We start from the raw sequence: 19847 nt of genomic DNA on the forward strand, positions 1-19847 counted from the left end.
TCTTTTGGCGCGAGTTCTAATATTGTTGATTGCGTTTGGAAAGATTACAAACATGTAGCATCATTGTGAATAGTGGTGAAATTAAAAGTTTAGCATAGGTAGTGCTAGATTGGGTTATTTGTAAAATATTTCAACCCCAAAATGGCTACTAAAAAATGTGTAAAGTTGATTCAGAGTGCCATGCTTTAAATGATGAATGGACCTTGAAATATTTTTTACAGTTGTAAAAGATAAATCAGTGTGTCTCATCTGCAATGAAGCTGTAGCAGTCTTTGAAGAATATACATTTCCCATCATTCCTTATCTAAGCATAAGAATTCCAATTATGAAGCAATGTCTGAATATGAAAGAAAACAAAATGCAGAAAGTCTTTGTAAAAAATTATCAGGCGGACAATTTTTTTTTTTTTTTTTTCAAGAAGGTTAAACAGTATCCAAGAAGCAGCTATACATGCAAGTTACATTGTAGCATAAAATATTGCTAAAGGTAATAAAGCTCTTACTGATGGGGGAGTTCGTTAAACAATGCATGCTCCAAATTTGCTATGTTTTATGTCCAGACAAGAAAAATAATTTTGAGACTTTAAGCTTATCTCGTAAAAACGGTGACTTATAGAATCGAAGACATCAATAAAAATTTGAGGTCACAATTAAAGTCAAAGATTGGCCAGTTTAAATTTTGCTCCATAGCTATGGATATAATGCTATGGATAGATTGGCACTGATATAAATGATACTGCTCAATTAGTATTACTTGTAAGAGGTGTTGATGAGAGTTTTGAAATTACTGAGGAACTGGTGTACATGCGTTCTTTGAAGGGAACTACAACAGGATGTGATATTTATCGTGAATTTTAAGTGCCTATAACACATATATATTTGAAAGTGCCTATAACAAATATTTGTAATATTAGGACTGATAGAGCACTAAATATGACAGGATACAATTTGGATTTTCTTGGACTCTTTAATCAAAACTATCCCGGGAACAGTGTTGTTTTTCTACATTGTGTTATACATCAAGATGCTCTGTGTAAATCTGCATTGAATATGAAACCCATGCTTCATGTAATTGTGAAGCTTGTAAATACTATTCAATCTCGTGGGCTTACTCACAGGCAATTTCGAGATTTTCTTCAGTCCGTGCAAGCTGAATACTCTGATGTACTGTATTACACGAAAGTAAAGGCCAGTTTACATCTGTCAGAGTCGCTCGTAGCAAGCTGCTCATCCGTGCGTTTCGAACCGAGTGAACGGACTTGTACTCTGCTAGATTGTTTACACCAATCAGAGTGGACTGACAACTGGCCTCCGTTTGTTTACGAAATGGATACCGATGTGGCAGCTGCAGGAAAGAATATGCATTGAACATACATAGATGTGCTTGAAGTCTGGGAAGCAGTTTCAAACAAATTAATTTCTGCTCTTGCGAGAGGGAAAAAAAAAAAAAAAAAGAAGAGGAAGAAAAGGAAATGGGTACGTGACTGGGTAGCTTGCCGCGATAAATTAGGAGTATCAAATGAACTATTAAATGAATTTTGGACAAGAATGTCCAAAGTTACAAAAACGTTATTGCATATCAGATACAAGATTTTAAAAGAAACTCAGTTTGAGAGAAGTTATTTAGTCAACTGTGGTTATTGAAATTCAAATTAACGAAGTTTTCTACTATATACAACTGTTTATTTACACCTAATTAATCATTTACAAAATAGTGTAAAAATAATAATGTGTTTTATTATTTGTTAATAGAGAGAGTATATTTATTCATCTAGAATCCACAGAATCAATAGCTCTGCGCATATAATTGATTATGCAGAGTTCTGACTGGAACTGTGTTATTTCTAGAGAAGAATGCAAAATTAACACATGGAATATTTATTCATAGCAACCATTAACACGGCAGAAGTAAAATATATATTATCTAGCTAATTTTTCAGAAAATCTTAAATAAATAAGAAGTAGCAAAAAACTTGGGAGCATTACATATATTACCACAGGTAAAAGAATATGTATATTATGACATAGTTCCAACAGGAAGATATTTATCTCAAATTCTTACTTTTGGATCCTACTGAAATTGTGTTTCTGGACAACACACAAAGTGATATCAACAAAATTAATAATGGTTAAATATAGTGATTATATTTTACTTTTAAAATGCTAAAATGGATAGTTTAAGAAGATTAGAATTCATCTAGCATAATTTGTATAAACCTTAATACACCGTCAGTACACTCACACATCCAAGCTGAACATGTTTCACATCCAAGCTGAGTTGTAACGTGTTATAGCCCAGAATGTTTTTATACAAAGCAAGAAATTTAAATATCCCCAATAAAACAGATCTACATATTTTTTTTCATAATTCCATTTTTATTTTTATAGTTTATAATATCATATATTTATTGCATCCTCATGTAGGATGCTTGTAGAAAAAAAAAAAATGAATATAAGCTCACATAATTATAGAAGTATGCAACATCTTAATGAAGCAGTGAAGTGTTCCCTAAAATACTTCATAAGATGCATATGCATTAAAAAGTGCCATGGTTTGGCTATTGCTTTACATCTCGGCATTATAGAACTCACTGTCACAACGTCCCTGCGAACGCTGCTCGGACTAACTGCCCAGATAGATTTTTCAACAGGTTCAAAGTAGAAATGGAAACGCTGACTCATCTCCCCTACGTTTCTACTCCGTCGAAGTGAGCGTTTACACTGTCAAAGTAATCGTAATGAGCGACTCGCTCCGAGCCGCTCTGACAGGTGTAAACTGACCTTAAGGTGACTTAGTGCAGGATGTGTTTTTGAGCGAGTTTGGCAGCTGAAAGACGACATTATGTTGTTCTTCCATGAGAAACAGTGCTCTGCGAAGTGCGAGATGTTAGAAGATACGGAATGGCTTTCAGGTTTTTCACTTTTCACAGATCTTCTTTATCATATGAGCAACTTAAGTGTCAAGATGCAAGGGAAAAATCAATTTATCAACGATATCTGGGTCCATCTCAAAGCTTTTAAACTAAATCTTAATCTATTTGCTGGACAGCTAGCTTAATGTCTCACTTTCCAAGGTTAAATTCAATACCCTAAGTAAATGAAGAGAAGCTTAAGAATTATGAAAATGGCTTGAAAAAACTGCATTTTTGAGTTCAAACAGTGATTTCAAGATTTCAGTGCCATTCAAACAGAATTGGATATTTTTACCATGCCTTTCAACGTAAATTGTGAAGCAGGGAGGTCAGATCTGCAGCTTGAATTAATTGAGTTGCAATCTAACAATCATCTCAAGCAGTAGTTTCTAAATATGCCAAAGTTAAGAGTTTTACAAATCATTATCAAAAGTAAGTTTCCCAAATTTAATATCTCACACCCAGAAAATCCATGCTATGTTTGCTTCATCTTATGATATATGTGAACAAGTGTTTTCAACTATGAACCTTAGAAGGAATTATTTCAGAAGTAGACTGACAGATCAGCATTTAGCCTTGTTCCTTAAAATCAGTACATTTCACTTCGAACCTCAATATAAGGAATTTTTAAAAATGAAATCGCAACTTCATTCATCTCATTAACATATTTAAATTGTAATACTTGTATATTGTTTTTAAAATTTTAGAAAAATTTATCTTGGCCTGCTACTGAAAAAGTGTGCCTATCCCTGGTTTACAGTTTATAAAGCTGTTTTAATAAGTAACATCTATTATACTGAAAGCTGTAAGAGAGAATACAAGTATTTAATCTACTTTTGAAGTGCAGTTTCAGAAGTCTGGGATAAATTGAATCTTATACAGAAATGTAAATTTAATATTAGAAGTATGGTTTTAAAATTGTAGTTTCAATTACACTGTTAGGTTATTTACAAATTATACAGTATTACACACAAGGTGTGTCCAGAAGTACACAATACACAAGGTGTGTCCAGAAGTAAGTTCTGTTTTATTTAAAAAAAAAATTTTTTTTCAAGTGAATTTTTACATGAAATTTTGTCAGGCTGATTTTCTGCATAGTTTCCAGTAGTACTGAGACATTTGTTGCAGTTAGTAACTACTTTACACCTTCCTAAAGAGACAGCTGTCATCAGTGATAACAGCCGTATCTTCACTTTTTTTTTTTTTTTTGTCTTGTTCTTGCTTTGAAAGTGATGACCTTCAAGGTGATGCTTTGTGTGCAGAGCAAGACATACAAGGTGTGTACTGGAGGGGCAGAGGAGATGATCAACCTGCTGCCAGCTGAACTCACCAGTTTGCCTTTGAATGACACCAGCAGCATGTCCCTGAGCATTGTTGTGAAGTAAAACAATTCTCAACTGAGCGGTACTGTCCTTTTGTTTTGAATTGCTTGCTGAAGTCTTTTTGAAGTATCAAATTACACTGAAGGCATCATCTTTAGGAAACAATTCAACTAGTAGAATCCCTTTCATTTACCAAAACACAATTCATGTGATTTTTGGGAATGACATTGCTGTTTAGAATTTTTGTCTTTTGGGAAATTCTGTGTGTTTCCATAGGATATCTTCATGTTTTTGTCTCATCCTTGCTTTGAAAGTGAAAAGAAGAAAAGCTGATAGTGTAAGACATCTGTTCCATGAAAGGTTTTCATCAGCTTGCCTTGTAGTTTCTATTCTGTAGTTACATGATCAACTCAAGTTTCATCACCAGTCACTAACTAGTTTAAAAACGCCTCTCTCTCATCAGTGTATTGGATAAGAAATATCAAAGAACTTGATTTTCTATCCAACATATTTTATGCTTGATTTTGTGGACATCTCATACAATATATTTTTGGTACCTTAGCTGGCACATTACTTATGGTAATATAAACAGTGGAAACAATTTCATGCAGAACAGTTCTGGAAACTTCGGAAAGGGTTGACAGTGTAAAATATCTGTTCCTTCAAAGATTTTCATCAGCTTTCATTACCAAATTGTCATTGACAAGAGAAGGCTGTCAATTTTGCGCTTCAGCATGCACATTAGTTTATCCTTCATTAACCCCTTGAGTGGCTCAGCTTTCAGGAAATGGCATTAAAAATAATCATGTGTATTTGACTTGTCATTTTGGCTAACAATACAGTGTGATTCAGCCATTTGTTTTCCAAAATTTGATTTAGGTTTTTTAACAATGCAGTGTGATGCATCCATATGTTTTTAAAAACTCTTTTTTTTTTTTTTTTTTTTTTTTTTTAATTTAGTGCTGAAACAAGTTTTTATGCATACCTTTGTTTAATGAACAAACTAAAACTCTCGGAATTTTACTGTTTGCACTGCAGGGTAGAGCAGGAGGCAAAATCTTTTAAATAAGGATTTTATAAAACTTTAATGCAATTTTTGGTTTGTGGAGGGAGAATTTTTGGAACTTGCTGGATATTTTTGACTGTTTACCATAACAGAATTTTGAAAAGAGCAAATTTTTCATTATTGAAAAATGGTCTTTTGATTAAATAATTTAATTGACAATGTATCTTTGATAAAGAAGATTACAAAATTTTCATAAAGTTTTTATTTAAGACTCATAAAATAATAATGAACTAAAAGAAGAAAAATAATTTATCATATAATTTCACAGGAGTAAGAGATTAAATAATTCTGTTGAAAAAATGTATCTACAATTTTATATCACAAATAATAAAGTAGGGTGCTTAATATAAGTATAGGTATGGCTTAGAAGATGATATATTGTATAAAATTTGATTAAAGAAATTGGATGAAGGAAAGCATTTGTGATAAGCCTCACATACAAAGGAAGGATTAAAATGCAACGTCAGTGACTTTTATTTGGATACAATAAATGATGTGCACATCAGAGACCTTTTTCGCTCCACGATGTGTCAGAAAACGGGCTAGTGGAATAACAGTCTGCTTCTCTGGCTTAACATCATAAAAATGATAACAGTTTTTTTTTTAAGAGCAATTTTAATTTTTTAGTTATATATCGTATTTACTTGCATCCCTAGATTTTTAGTGCAAGTTTTTGGAAATTTTTTAGTATGCATGTAATTTTTCCCATTCTTCCAGCAACATTAAATGATTTGAGTTCTAGAAATTAGCCATTGGCAGCAACAAACGCAGGTGTGATTTAAGATACGTAGAAGTAGAAATGAGGATATCTTCTTATTGGAATGTACATTTCTTTTAAATAAACAATATTATGATAGTTACCAATAGTTTATGCATGATTACTTTTCATTTGTTTTGTACTTATTATAAGCACATCCTTAAAATATATTTATAATTTTCTCCTCTTGTTTTTTATGCGATAAAATTAATAAAAAGAGGGAGTAAGAATATGCAAGTAAATGAGATATTAATATTTGCTGTGTAGTACTACTTTATATTTGCTAAGGTGCAAACTAATGAATTTTAATGACATTTGGCTTCTTTTGTTAATCACTAGAAAATTTTTCTCTTTTTTAGGAAAAGTTTTGATTGTCCTGTTTTTTAATTGGCTTGTTAAATTTATAAAGTATTGGAATGTATAAAGATGTTATTTTTCATTTTATGACTTAATTCTAGAACACATATGCAAGATTTGAAAGATGTCACCAGTCATGTACATTATGAAAACTTCCGATGTCGAAAACTTGCTGGTGTCGGATCTGATGGTAAACCAGCTAGATTATCAAATAAGTAAGTCCGAAGTACAGAATCTGCATTATTGTGAAATGAGCAGAATGTGGTTTTCATAGCAGATTTACATTTGGCATCTAAAATAACAATACTATTGGCTAATGTGTTTAGTAATATGATGCATGTTTCTGTATAATGCTTGCTCCCCTTTTTAACTTCCTTCTACGAAGAAAAAAGGAAGTATTGTAATCACAAAAAGTTTCATGCGTCATATTTCAACACAAATATCCACTATCGAATGCAATTTAACGATGTTTTTGCTTGACATCTGTACGTCCTCAGAATGTTGAAATTTTGTATATAGGACTGCTATAACATGTAGATGTGCACTTCATATTTTGGTTGCAATCGGCCACAACAAAAAGTATGTAAATATACAAGGTGTGACTATTAATTTCCAGAACATCTCTAATAACACCAGAACAGATGATGTGAAAAATGTAACCTTTTAATATGTTTCAAAGTAATCCCCATCAGCCGTAATACACTTCTGTGCTCGGCTGTATAAGTTGTGGAAACAACTCTTAAAGTCCTCTTTCGGAAGGCTCTTCAATGTTGACATCACATTGTTCTTGATGTCTTCAACGTCCACAAAGACATCCTTTGATCACAGTTTTGAGTTTCGGAATGTTCGATCGTACTCTCCTGACTTGGTCCCCGCAGACTTCTTTTTGTTTCCCAACTAGTTAATGAAATTCCATGAGCCCTTTCTGTTCCACTAATTGTCCAACCTAATATTATGTTGACTGTTAGTAAGAAATTGGACAGTCTGTGAAGTTTGCCCGTAACTATTTTCCAAAAAAAATCTACTCTTGTTAGTAAAGAAATTTTTGACATTTCCTTGCCTCCATTTATTGAAAATTGTATTCCCTGATTTTTAATAAGGTTAACTGCTTCATTTCTAATGAAATGAATATATGATCCATTAATGGCAGGAATAATTAATGCTTCTATTTTGATTTAATTTTGATACTTTGAATTATGCAAAATGAGACTGGTTCTTTTCACTTATTGCACTTCAGGCATCATGGACTCAAATGAGAATATTTTTATTTCTCCTATAACTGTAGTTTAAATTTCTTACAGATGTCCTCCGTAATAAATGTTCGCTACAATCTTAAATGAATCAGAAACTGAAGACGTGATTATTCCTTGAATGGGCCTCTTGATATTCACATTGTGTATCAATATATGATGCCATTGATTGCAAATGCAACAGCTTAGTTTCAGTTTGCTATCTGTAACTAAATGATACCTTTTAAGACACATGAAACAATTTTCTCTTTGTTTTAATGCTTCCCTTTTTTCTGCTACAGTTTTTTTATGTGATTCAGAACTATGATTTTCAGAGCAGAATAAACAGCTGTTGAAAAAAAGATGTGTTTAATGTGGCTATTGAAGGGATACAACCCGTATAATAATCCTGATTTCTTACGTTGTCTCAAAAGTATTCTCGAAACTGCCGCTTGTTTTCAAAATATAATTTTCTTTCTGCAATTTCAGAATCGGTTGGCTTAATTAAAAATCCTGTGTGCTCTCTACTTTCTGTTTCCTTTAACGAAAATGAAATTAGTAATCTGAAACGAAAATGAAATTAGTAATCTGAACATTTTCGTTATTATCTTGATGTTTTCTATAAAATTCTAGGGCTAAATCATTAAGGATCATATTTATTGGTATTTGGTACAATAAGGCATCATACAAATCTGGTAAAATATTATACACGATTTTAATCCTTTATCTGTACTTCATAGTGGTCATGTAATTTTTGAAGTACCATCACATCACTAGACTTAACTGGAGTCGAAATTGACAAATTATTTATGTGTGAATCTGTTTTTAGTTCCTTGCAGTCGAAATGATCTTTTAACATTTTACAGCTTTCTCGTGCTGCTAATGTTAACCTTTGTATTGCCGTTTCTGCATCTAAAAGTCAGAATTGACTTTAAATGATTAAATTTATCCACTGAGCATAGACTTTTTTTCGTGTACAGCTGTCTCAAATCACGACCTAAACCTAGGCCAACTTCAGTTCAACGTAATGACATTTATTATGGACACATTTTTTCCTGAAAATATTCCCAAGCACAAGTTTGGGAGTTAAATTTTGTTTTGCTATACAGTGACAGTTCCACGTGAAGTAGTATTAGTGCTATGTGGCTTAGCATCTAAACATCTTTTTGTAACTAACTTCTAAACAATAATTTTATCTTTATACTCTTCTCTATAATTTTTTTTTCTTTTAACTCTTTACATCAGTTAAACTTTCAATATTTTTATCAGCTAGGATTGGTTCTTTATTAGTTAACTGCATAGCCATTTCTTCAATTACACATTTTTCACCCTCATTAGCAGTTTCTAGCTTATTTATTAGTTTCGTGACTAATACTCGTAAAGCAGCTCATTTCTTTTTCTACATCCATTTTTGCTTAAAGCAAAATGTCTTAAATTTCAATTAAAATTCAACCTAGTAGTTCCACATGGAGCACTACTTAATATATGTTATTTCAAATTCAATTAATCAAAGGTAAAAATTAAAAATAATAAATTTTTTTAAAAAATTGCTTACCTTGTCCTCAGCGGGTTCTTTTGCCAGGACCACTAGGCGATCCTCCTTTTGTTTACAATCATTTAAGAGATATTAATGCAAATGATTAGTGCATCTTTACACAAAACATGTTTCAATGTGGACAAAAAACACATGTTAGGTTAATATGAATACATCAAAAGTCCAAGTAAAATTTCAAATTCAAAATCCAGCACGACGCGAGTTTCTCCTTTAGTGATCTTCAGTTCAACGTAACGACATCACACATAAGGTATCTTGACTTGTAACACATGATGAGAGCATAGGAGAATTTGATAATTCGTAATATTCTCTCCAATTTTAAAAGTTAATTCTTCCCATTCAACCAAATTCAGGCAGTGACAAGTTTTAGCCTAGGCACTATTGTAATACCATTAGAGATTTTCAAAGCTAGGGAACATGAAAAATCACTTTTGCCTTCACTGGAATTCAAACTATAGCTCTTCCTGCCATCTGGGTGTAGTATTCATTTGCATCATGACGAGCGTGCAGGGAAATGTCATACTTCATTATAGCTTGAGTAAAGTAGCAGATGATGTCATATCATTTTAAAGAATTAAAGGCAATTTTCTAATTAATATTTTTTTTTTTTTTTGAGCATTTTTGTTTTTAAAAAGGATGAAGAGTTGTTTTCATGATCTGGGGAAAATGCAAGACATTGTAAAGCCATATATTTCCTAATACTAGAATTAAAAGTTATTAGAGACATAATGTTCAAAATTTGGAATATATTTTGAGAAAAATCATCAAAAATCTGTACATTTGTATTAACCATCATGATCGGTATAGGAGTGAGCAGTGCTGGCTGTCGTATTCATGTCCTTCAAATCCCAAAGAAGGCAAGTATGTAGTGTCTGTGCAGTATAGAGGCACTTAGAATACTGGCGAGCTGAAAGTCTTCTCGAGAGGTTTGGTGGTAGGGAAAGAGAAGTGGGAGATCCTTGAATACATTCTCTGCAGTATTTTTCAAAATTTAGAATGTAAAATTGATTTCCCTGACCTTGAGCATTCTCGATCATGAAATAGCTAATTGATCAATGGATATTGGCCTTCCTAGCAAATGCGTAAAGTTGTTAGTATCTGGCCATTTGAGGGACTTAGGAAGATTATTTTCTGAACTGTTAGATGTTCCAAAGACTAATGAACTGTTAGATGTTGCAAAGACTACTGAACTGTTAGATGTTGCAAAGACTACTGAAATGTTAGATGTTGCAAAGACTAAAATTTTGAAATGGGTAATTCAATCACTAAACAACTATGGGAACAAAAATATAATTATAAGAAAAAAATTATTAAAATGTATAGATTAGATTTTGAAAAAAGAATTGAGAATATGCAAATGTGACCTGCTCATGGAAATGCGTACAAGTATTAGTAGAAAATCTATGTGCTAGGTTTCATAGCTCTAGGCTTTTATATCTCATTCTTACACAATATATTGATAGTCACTCTTTTTTTCTTTTTTTAATAGATTAACATATTCAAATTAATGTTTTGAAGTGTAATGATGGTTAACTCAAATTATAAATTTTCATACTAAATTTTTAATATGAAATATTTTAATACTATTCTGATGCATTTTCTTGCAACTAAAAATTTATGGTATACATTTAATATAGTTAAATATTTTTAAGTAAAGAATTTCATCATAACTTAGGCAAATTATAATATAGGAGGGTCCAAGTGTGACAAATTATTTATGTTCAGACAATCATTTCAAAGGTATCCATGTTTCAGGAACCCGCTCGACCAGTTAGAAGAAGAAAAGAGAGAACATGAAAATAAAATGAAAAGAATGGAACAAGAGATGGAGCAAGTATTTGAAATGAAAGTGAAAGAGAAAAGGCAAAAGCTTAAAGATTCAGAAATAGATGTACGTATGATGTTAACTGGTGATATAAATATTTCTGTGTTATAAATAAGCATTTTTTAAGATAATCTAGATTAAAAAAAATTGTAATAGCTTATTCTGGACAAATATTTGATTTTTTAATTAATTTATTATTATTATGCAAATTTAAAATTAGTTCCAGTTAATTAAGACAAATCAGAATTAATATCCAAGATCTGATTTCAACTAAAAGCATAACAATCAATCAAATTTCATCTGGCTCATTTTTCCACACTTTTTATCAATCATCTAATTACTGAACACATTTAGAATAAAGTAAATTTTTATTTTAAATTTTTATTATATAAATTGCATAAAGGAAATAATATGAATTTACGTTCAAATCTTATGTGAAAAAAGTGTTAATTTTTTTGGCCAGATGTCAGATAGTTGAACGTTGGATTTTTTTTACTACTCACTTTGGTGGTAGGGAAAAAAGCAACAATTCTTGTAGTATGGTAAAAGCAAAATCTCCATCCTCCAATTTGTTAAAAGTTTTCCTGTTTCAATTGGTAGTAATTTATGCAATTTCAGATAAATGCAGTGAAAATTTTAATTTATAAAGATATTGGTATTTAGTGCTTCATCATTTGATACAAAGACACATTAATATAGGTATTTAAAACTAATTTCCAGGAATGAAATTTCACAACCCACTATTTTTGCATGCAAATAAATCATTATCACTTGATTACATTGTAAAATTTGAATTACCTTGGACTAATACTAAAAATAATGTTAATTGGAAAGAGGAAATGACTGGTTTCATTTATGTTATGAGCATGCATGTATTTGTGGGTTTAGTCTTTTTCTTCTGTCTTGTCAGTATTTTCATCATAAAAACATTCTGTCATATATTTGTCTTATGCCTTTTGTCAGCTGTTGCCAGTCAAAGCACTGATGTATAGTGCAACTGACTTGTATTATTCTCTTATTTCATGAAGTAGCCACCCAGGCAGTGTAGCGATTAGGGATGCTGACTGCAGTACTGATGGTTCCATGTTTGAATACTGGAGAAAGCATGAATAATGTGAAGGCATCGATAGTATGTATGCTGCAAGGGGACACTGAAAATACATGGCAAGCCAAAAGTCCTCCTGAGTGCTTGATGGTAGAAGAATGATGAGAGACCCTCAGATCCCCTCCAGAGGGTTCTCCATTAAAATTGTGACAAAGTTTAAGATGAAGCAAAGCCTGCCAATACCTAATGTTCTTACAGGAATGCACAGGTGCCAGCCTTGCCTTAACCCGTACTTATATCATGAAGTAGCCATCCTGATCAATGTAGTAGTTAAGCAATATTGCCTGCCATATCATCTAAAAATCCCAAAGAAAACATGGATATTATTAAGGGTATAATCAAAAGTTCTTTCAGAAAATTTTTGATAAGAAAAGGGGAGTGGAAGAACGTCATGTCTATTCCTCAGAGTGTTCGTAAAAATTCGGGTAAAGCTGTATAGTGGTGAGACTACACCCGTATAACCAACGATGAATTGATGTGACCTACCCACTCCTATCTTGCATTGCCACCTTATCAGTAATATTAATGTTAGACATGGGTTAGTTGTAGCTAGTTTTCTAATAATCAATGAAGTTATGTATTTCAGTTTTAAGTGAAACATCTTCAAGATAACAATCACTTTTTTGATTAACAAATTAGTAAAATTCTATTCAAGTATTATTATTATATTCTGTAACTATTATTAGTAAGTACTGTATTAGTATTCTGTAAATATTAATTTAAATTTTTTATTAATAATAGTGTTAAATCTATTTGTAATTCCAGCTATTAAAGGAGTAAAGTTACATTTCCCCCTTATTAAAAAAATATTGATTCATGAAATATGTCTTTTTTGATTAATATGGTATTTTATATTATTTTAATACTTTTTAATTTTGAAAAATATGAACACATTTATTTCTGGATTAATTCCCATGAACATCAACTGATGCTTGCAAGAATAAAATTTAGGAAATAATCTTAACTAAAGAGGATTTTGCTTTTATCTTAGCTTCAGCGAAGGCATGAGCAAATCAGAAAGAGTCTAGATCAGCAAAAACAAGAATTAGAAGAAAGAAGGAAAGCATTTGAAAAGGAAAAAGCAGCATTTGAGTTAGCAAACAAAGATGTTGAAGATGCATTCAAAAGAATGACCATGGACAATAATTCCAAAGAGTAAGTATTAGGAATTTTAATATATTTACTGGTTGAATAAATAACATTAGTTTGGTTTTCCAGTTTGCTAAATACAATGTCATCTGTCATGTGTATGTATATTTTTAAGTATTTATTAAAATATATCATTTATTTAAATGATTTATATATTACTTGCATTTAGTTATATATGCTGAATATGGAATTTTTTTAAATGAAATTTTTATCTTATTCTAATATTCAATTAGCTTCATATTTCTTTTTAGTTGGTTAACTGTGAAAGTGTCTTATAAGCAAATAATTTATCCTATAATAAATAACTCTCATTATATTGTATTGATATTAATTATAAAAGTGGTGTAATGTATATCAAAGTTGTTATAATATTTAGCTGCATCAACATGTTCAAAAATCATAATTTAATTCTTAATAGAGCATATTTAGTAAGGCTGTTTTAAAAATGTGGGCTGAGTTTTGATTAATCTAAGAACAATTTGTTTTACACTTCACCATGATGCTCATTTTGTTATTTACCCTTTGTTTAAAATGACTTAAAATGGAACTTAAAATCTAAGAATTTAGCTTATAATTTCACTTGTTCCAAAATTCTATTTTCTTCATGCAAATCTGTAATCATTTTAATTGAATGAATGATGTAAAATTGGCGTATATTACTTTATGAGAATTCTGCAAATAATGTGCAAAAAAGTCACACAATGACCTAAAATTTTCAGTAAGCCATACCGATTCTTCTTTTTTCTTTTTCTTTTCTTTCTTTCTTTCTTTCTTTTTTTTTTTTTTTTCTTTTGTATGTACTAACTGGTTTTATTTGCAATCAGTAAAACCACTTCATTTCTCTAAGTAATCAATCAGTTTGATTTGTTCTTTATGGAACAAACAAAAAGGCAAATACAGTAGTTGGGATGGTAGGTTCGAGAAGTTAAAGTGGCTACAAAAGAAAATTTAGATAGCAAAAGAGGGTTCAGAACTAGCACTATTCAAATTATGTGAAGAAATGCGAAAGCCGTATTGACCCTTTTTAACTGTATTGTAATTTCTTCTAGATGAGGGTAATGGGTCCAAATTTTTTTAATGTATGCTGCAATTGATGCATGAGAAAATAAAAGAAATCAATGTTGAATCCAGTTTTTGTGATATTTTGTTGTGCCACTCATAAGTAAAATGCTTGTGTTACCATGTTTTTAATCTATACTAGAAATTAAGTAGCTTTAAAAATTAGGCAAAATTCTATTTTGTATACATAAAATGTATAAATTATCAGAATATATATATGCTAGAATAGAGACCTGTATGAGATCTCTTCAGAATCCATAGAACATCTTCTGTGTAATACCAACCTGCTAGAATAGAGACCTGTATGAGATCTCTTCAGAATCCATAGAACATCTTCTGTGTAATACCAACCTATTTGAAGCTGATATACTTATCTTGCATCTGTTCAGTATTCTTTTCCAGAAGCTGGTATTTTCTCACGCAGTGTTTTCAGAGAAATTCACATCATAATTTGAATGCGTAAAGTGTGTTAAAAAAGGGGAGGGAGGAATAAAACATCTTGTTCTTTTATTTAAGAAAGCCAAAACTTAGCTTTGGTCTTTGATCATCTGAGCCAGAGGTTGGCAGACCTTTTTTAAATAGGATCAGATTTTAAAAATTTTAGGCTTGAGAGGCCAAGTAGTAAACATGAAGATAAGAATGGGTAATTTTCTCATGGAGCAAAAAAATGTTCATTTTTTATTACAAAGTGATATTTTTACATATTATGTATTTACATTTTATTAACACACACACACTAAACATTTGCAAATATAAATAACAGATTTACATTTACACATTAAAAAAACACATTATTAATTAATAAATTTAAAAATTCTAATATGAAGATTGGTATTGTTTCTTCTGAGGTAGTATTTCATCATATTAGAGCTTGAAATTAGTAATTTTTGCCATTAAAGTTGTTTGCAGATGGTCATCTGTAAATAATGCCTTAAATTGCGATTTTACATATTTCATTTTTGAAAATGTGTTTTAGCATTGGTAAGTACTCCCACATACATATACCCATCTCCGAGTAAGATATTTATAAAATTGAGTTAGATCCTTTTCTTTAAACATCATTACATATCATTTTCCAAGTCAGTCACTTCCAGTTAATGGTCTGATGGAAGCTCCTCAATTATACAGTCAAACAGATTTTGAAATAGAAATATTTTTTGCACTTGCATCAAGGTCCACAAAATGCTAAGTATAAGTTCAGAAAATATATCCTGTATGAAATTTTTTGGGAATGGGGATTTTGCTAATATTTGAAATTTTTTACAACATGCAAAATGGCCAAATTTGCTTAATGTTGTTTGCGTGTAAAACAATGCAAATTTTTGGTGATATGACTTCATGATATAATACATTTCACATACGAGTACTGTTTTCCTCTGTAATTTTAAATTGAATTTGTTGAGATAATCCACGATGTTTGTGGCAAATGCTAATTTCCATAGCCATATACTGTTTGATAAAGATTGTGGGCACTTTTACTCATTCAAAAAAGTATCAATGACTTTCTTGGTCAGAAGAATTTCAGTATAACTTTCCCATGAGCTATTGAACGGATATATGATGAGGCAAGTCAGGAAGTTCACAAAACAAGCGATGGTTTATTTTTTCCTCAATCAGCTGTGATATGTTTTAATTGATTACATCACAAATTGTATTGTATTAGCATTTTCTCAACTGTAGTTGTTTCATGCAGACTATAACTGTAGTTGACTATAGACTCTCCGTTGTAGTTGTTCCATGCAGACAGAAATTAATTCTTCAACCATCTTAAATACAGCATTAACTCTTCAAATAAACACCAGCATTTGAGCAGTATCAGTTATATCTGTTAGCTCACCAAAAGCCAAAGAAAACACAATTTGAAATTTTTTCCCTTGTCTTTAATTGACTTGATGTGGCTCCTCATGTCCACAAACCTTCTAACAGGTGTTCTCGCTGAAGGACGTACAGATAAAAAATATCTATTTTTTTATTTATTTTTTCCTGGGCACATTTCTTTCGTTGCCACAAGCAAACATGATAGATTCACCATCAGTTAAATAGTTTTCCTTTCATGGTTAATAAATGAGGTAAGCTAACTTAAGTTACTGCTTCATTTTTTATTTTTGTGAATAAATTGTGTTGTGATGTTGCATTCTGTTTTAAACTTTCCAGTTTTAATGGTCGTTCATGTTCTGTGAGGTTTCAATTCCATGCTGAATGCTTAGTTTGGTAATGATGACATATGCTGTTTTCTTCTTGCACAGCCATTATGCCATTGCATATTAAACATAAAACATTGTCATTTAATTCTATGACAAAATAATTGGCACTTTATTTTGCTTTAAAAGCACAGCATTTGAGGCACAGTGATGATGGAGGTCTACGCTTTTCTTCTTATTTGATTTCGAGAGTGACATGGTAACAGTAAGTAATGAAAAAATAAATTAACAGTATCAAAATATCATGGATTGCCTTGACAAATGATATCATTCACTCGGCTGTAGCAAAACTGTCCACACATTGTGAAGAATGCACAAACATTTGCCTGTCTGGAGTGCTTTTAAAAACAATGACAAACGAGAGAATACAAAAGTAGCACCACTCATGGTCATTACTCACAACTTTTCAATGAAACTATAGGACACTGCAGAGTAGCGCATAATTCGATTTAATTTTCATGTAAAAAACAATTATCATCTCATGAAACGTAGATTGCTGACCCTTGATATCAGCAATCATTTTTGGTATTCAGAGCATGTAATTGAAAAATTCTTCTGTAAAGTCTTACACTTAAAGAACAAAATATACCACTTGTGCTTTTTATTATATGCTATGCCCTCTCTCATGTCTTTAAATTCTGGTCCTTTTGAAAATGGTTTTCAATAAAGATTATATAAAGCCACTTTTAATTGGTTAATTAAAATATATAAGATCAAGTAAATTTCTCTTTTGATGAAATAAATTTCCGCTCTTATGGATATTTGTGTTTAAAATGTTATTATTAAAAACCAATTAAATTAGAAAATGTTATATTGTTTATTGAATCTGTGACATGATAAAATAGTTGATTTTGGTCCTTTGTTAGAGCAAACGTTTCTCACCCTTGACTGACTGTTCTGGTGCATAATTATGGTGATTCATATCCTATTATCAATAGAGGGTACTTCACAGTAATGTTTTACAAAACCTGTTATATTTTGCTTGTGCTTGCTTCCTTTGTGAAAGATATGTTTTTGAATCATATCCATTTATTTAACACAGCTGTTATCTTTCTTCCCTTGGACACTCTATGTCAGAGTTGAGATTAAGTTTAGGTATAGGGTGTTTTACCAAAAATCAAGTTATCCATTTAACTCAGTCCAGTTCTTAATTCATAAAATCTTGATATATGTTATTACAGTTCAGCATCCTCATAGCAACATCAAGGAAGAGATTGTTTTCCTTCTTTTTTAACATCGTGTTGAAAATTGTAGTACTTATTTTATTATGGCATGTATTTTTATAGTAGCCCTGTTTTGAACTCTGATTTTTTAAAAGTCAATCAACTTTTTGCCATTAATCTTTGGCTGTGCTATGTGATTTAAGCTGGTCTTAATTTGTATAAACTCATAACTTTAATGTGAGAAATCACTTCTTGAATTTTCCCAATACTGTCTAGTTGTTATTCATCAGACTTTTGGCAACCTTTAATGAATTTACATTGTTTAGTGTAATAATTGCTTAAAAAGGAATTATGACTGGATCGAAATGCATACTGCTGACTAGCAAATAGAAGACTTGGAATATTAATGTGTATAATGGTTCAAAGTTTTATTGTTACTGTGAAATACCGAAATTGGAGAATGTCAACACGTAGCAAATACATTGGTGAAAGACCGAATATTTGGTTATATTCTTGTGCATTCGGACCATCACCGGTGTATGTCGACAATCACAGATATACTGTGGTGTAGGTCGAAAAGAGAAGTCGAGTTCAACAGAGGGGCGACTGTCTGTCGCAAAATCTTTTGTTGTTGCTGCAATTGAAATTATGTAGCATGTATTTGTTGTACTTGGGAACCCCGTTTGTCAGTCTTATGCTAGGTTTGATAGTACGGGCAACATTTTCTTAAATTTTGTTTTTTTATCCGATACTCTAATTTATGTTGAATGGATACTGCAGTGAATCGTGAACTTTTCCTTGAAAAGTTAAATGCATTAATTGCGAGTTAACAAGAAGACAATTTTTTTTAAATTTTTCAGACACATCTCTTCTCACCGGGATTAATTACTCCTTATGAAGCTATGTTTGGCATTAAACCAAGAAGAGGCATAGCATCATCTTTTTTGTCTGGCCAACAAATCGCAAATGTTGAAACCGAAGAACAACTCTTAAGAAATTGCTAATAATTTTGAAACCAAAGAACAGATTGAAGAAACAGTTAATACTTTTGAAGAAAATTTGAGCAGTGGCCATACCGAAAACCATATTCTAAAGAAAAATATTGAAGAGGACCTGCAACCTACTACGTCTTCGGATCAAGCCTGTACTGAACAATGCGAGTTAATTTCTATAAAAAGATTGGCCGGGAAAGACAATCTTTTACTGCAAGCAACGAAAATGATACGAACCACACCCCTCCCCCCGGCCAAGAAAAAATCCTTCTGCTCAAATTGGTGATACCGTACGAGTACGAGTCCCTGATGTCGACTGTTGTAGTACATATGGCCGGAATGTGTTGGTAGTTGTTGTTGTAATAAGACTCCCGCTTTTATAAACTAGCAAATAAAAATGACACCTTTAAGCAGCTTTATACCCGTAAATAGTTCATAATTTGTAAAGAAAAGTTACTTTCCATAGATCATAAAAGTTTGTGTTGTTGCAATAATTAAGATTTCAATAACATAATTAAGTTTTCTAGTGCAAAGGGATTTGAGTCCCGAAGGATTATTACTTTCGTTTTGGCATTTTGCGTCGGACTTTCAAACTCAGTTCACTTTTCAAACTGTTGCCACAAAATGTTAGAGTCCTGCATTATAAAATCTGCATTAATGTATGCATATTTCTCGCATTGTGATAAAAGAACGGTATCTAGAACCATCCAATTTTGAATGATGTAATTCTACTGCAAATATGGGCATCTGAAATCCCAAGTTTGGAATTTGTTTTATTATCGATTTCATATTTTGTAAAACTTTAACGAATTTTTGAGTAACAAACTCAACAATTTAAAAGCGAGCAATGACAACACTCAACGGGGGTGGCCCTTTTGATGTCCAGCGCAGAACTATGTATTGGAAACTAAAGATATGCTCATTTTAAAATTATTTTGCGACATTGCTGTTGAACTGAATTTTACGGTTTAAGTGCAAAGAACATGATATTTAATGAATAAAGGTAACTCACAAAACATTAAAAAAACGCCACGCCCCTTTGGACGTAATTTAAAATCTGAAACTCTATTTTTTTTTTTTTTTTTTTTTTTTTTTTTGTGTGTGTGTGGGAGTGGGGTTATTTTATGTATTATTTTCTTTTCTGATTTAGAATGTA

The 19847-nt window shown here is 31.4% G+C and overlaps 1 protein-coding gene across 7 annotated transcripts in view; it reads left to right on the forward strand.

Annotated features, from left to right (window-relative positions):
• The window catches only part of pnut (septin 7-like protein pnut), a 198347-nt gene that overhangs the window by 147247 nt on the left and 31253 nt on the right, over window positions 1-19847 (forward strand). For all 7 annotated transcript variants that reach the window (XR_015039653.1, XM_085811442.1, XM_085811435.1 and 4 more), the window contains exons 10-12: window positions 6515-6628; window positions 10953-11088; window positions 13119-13282. Coding sequence is in view for 6 of the 7 variants with exons in the window: in XM_085811442.1 (XP_085667568.1) it covers window positions 6515-6628; window positions 10953-11088; window positions 13119-13282 (414 nt within the window). In the remaining variant the exon portion in view is untranslated. The remainder of the gene's footprint in view (window positions 1-6514; window positions 6629-10952; window positions 11089-13118; window positions 13283-19847) is intronic.

Source organism: Stegodyphus dumicola, chromosome 2 (genome assembly GCF_044657685.1).
Source record: "Stegodyphus dumicola isolate Sdum_Otavi_A_Nest chromosome 2, ASM4465768v1".
NCBI lineage: Eukaryota > Metazoa > Arthropoda > Arachnida > Araneae > Eresidae > Stegodyphus > Stegodyphus dumicola.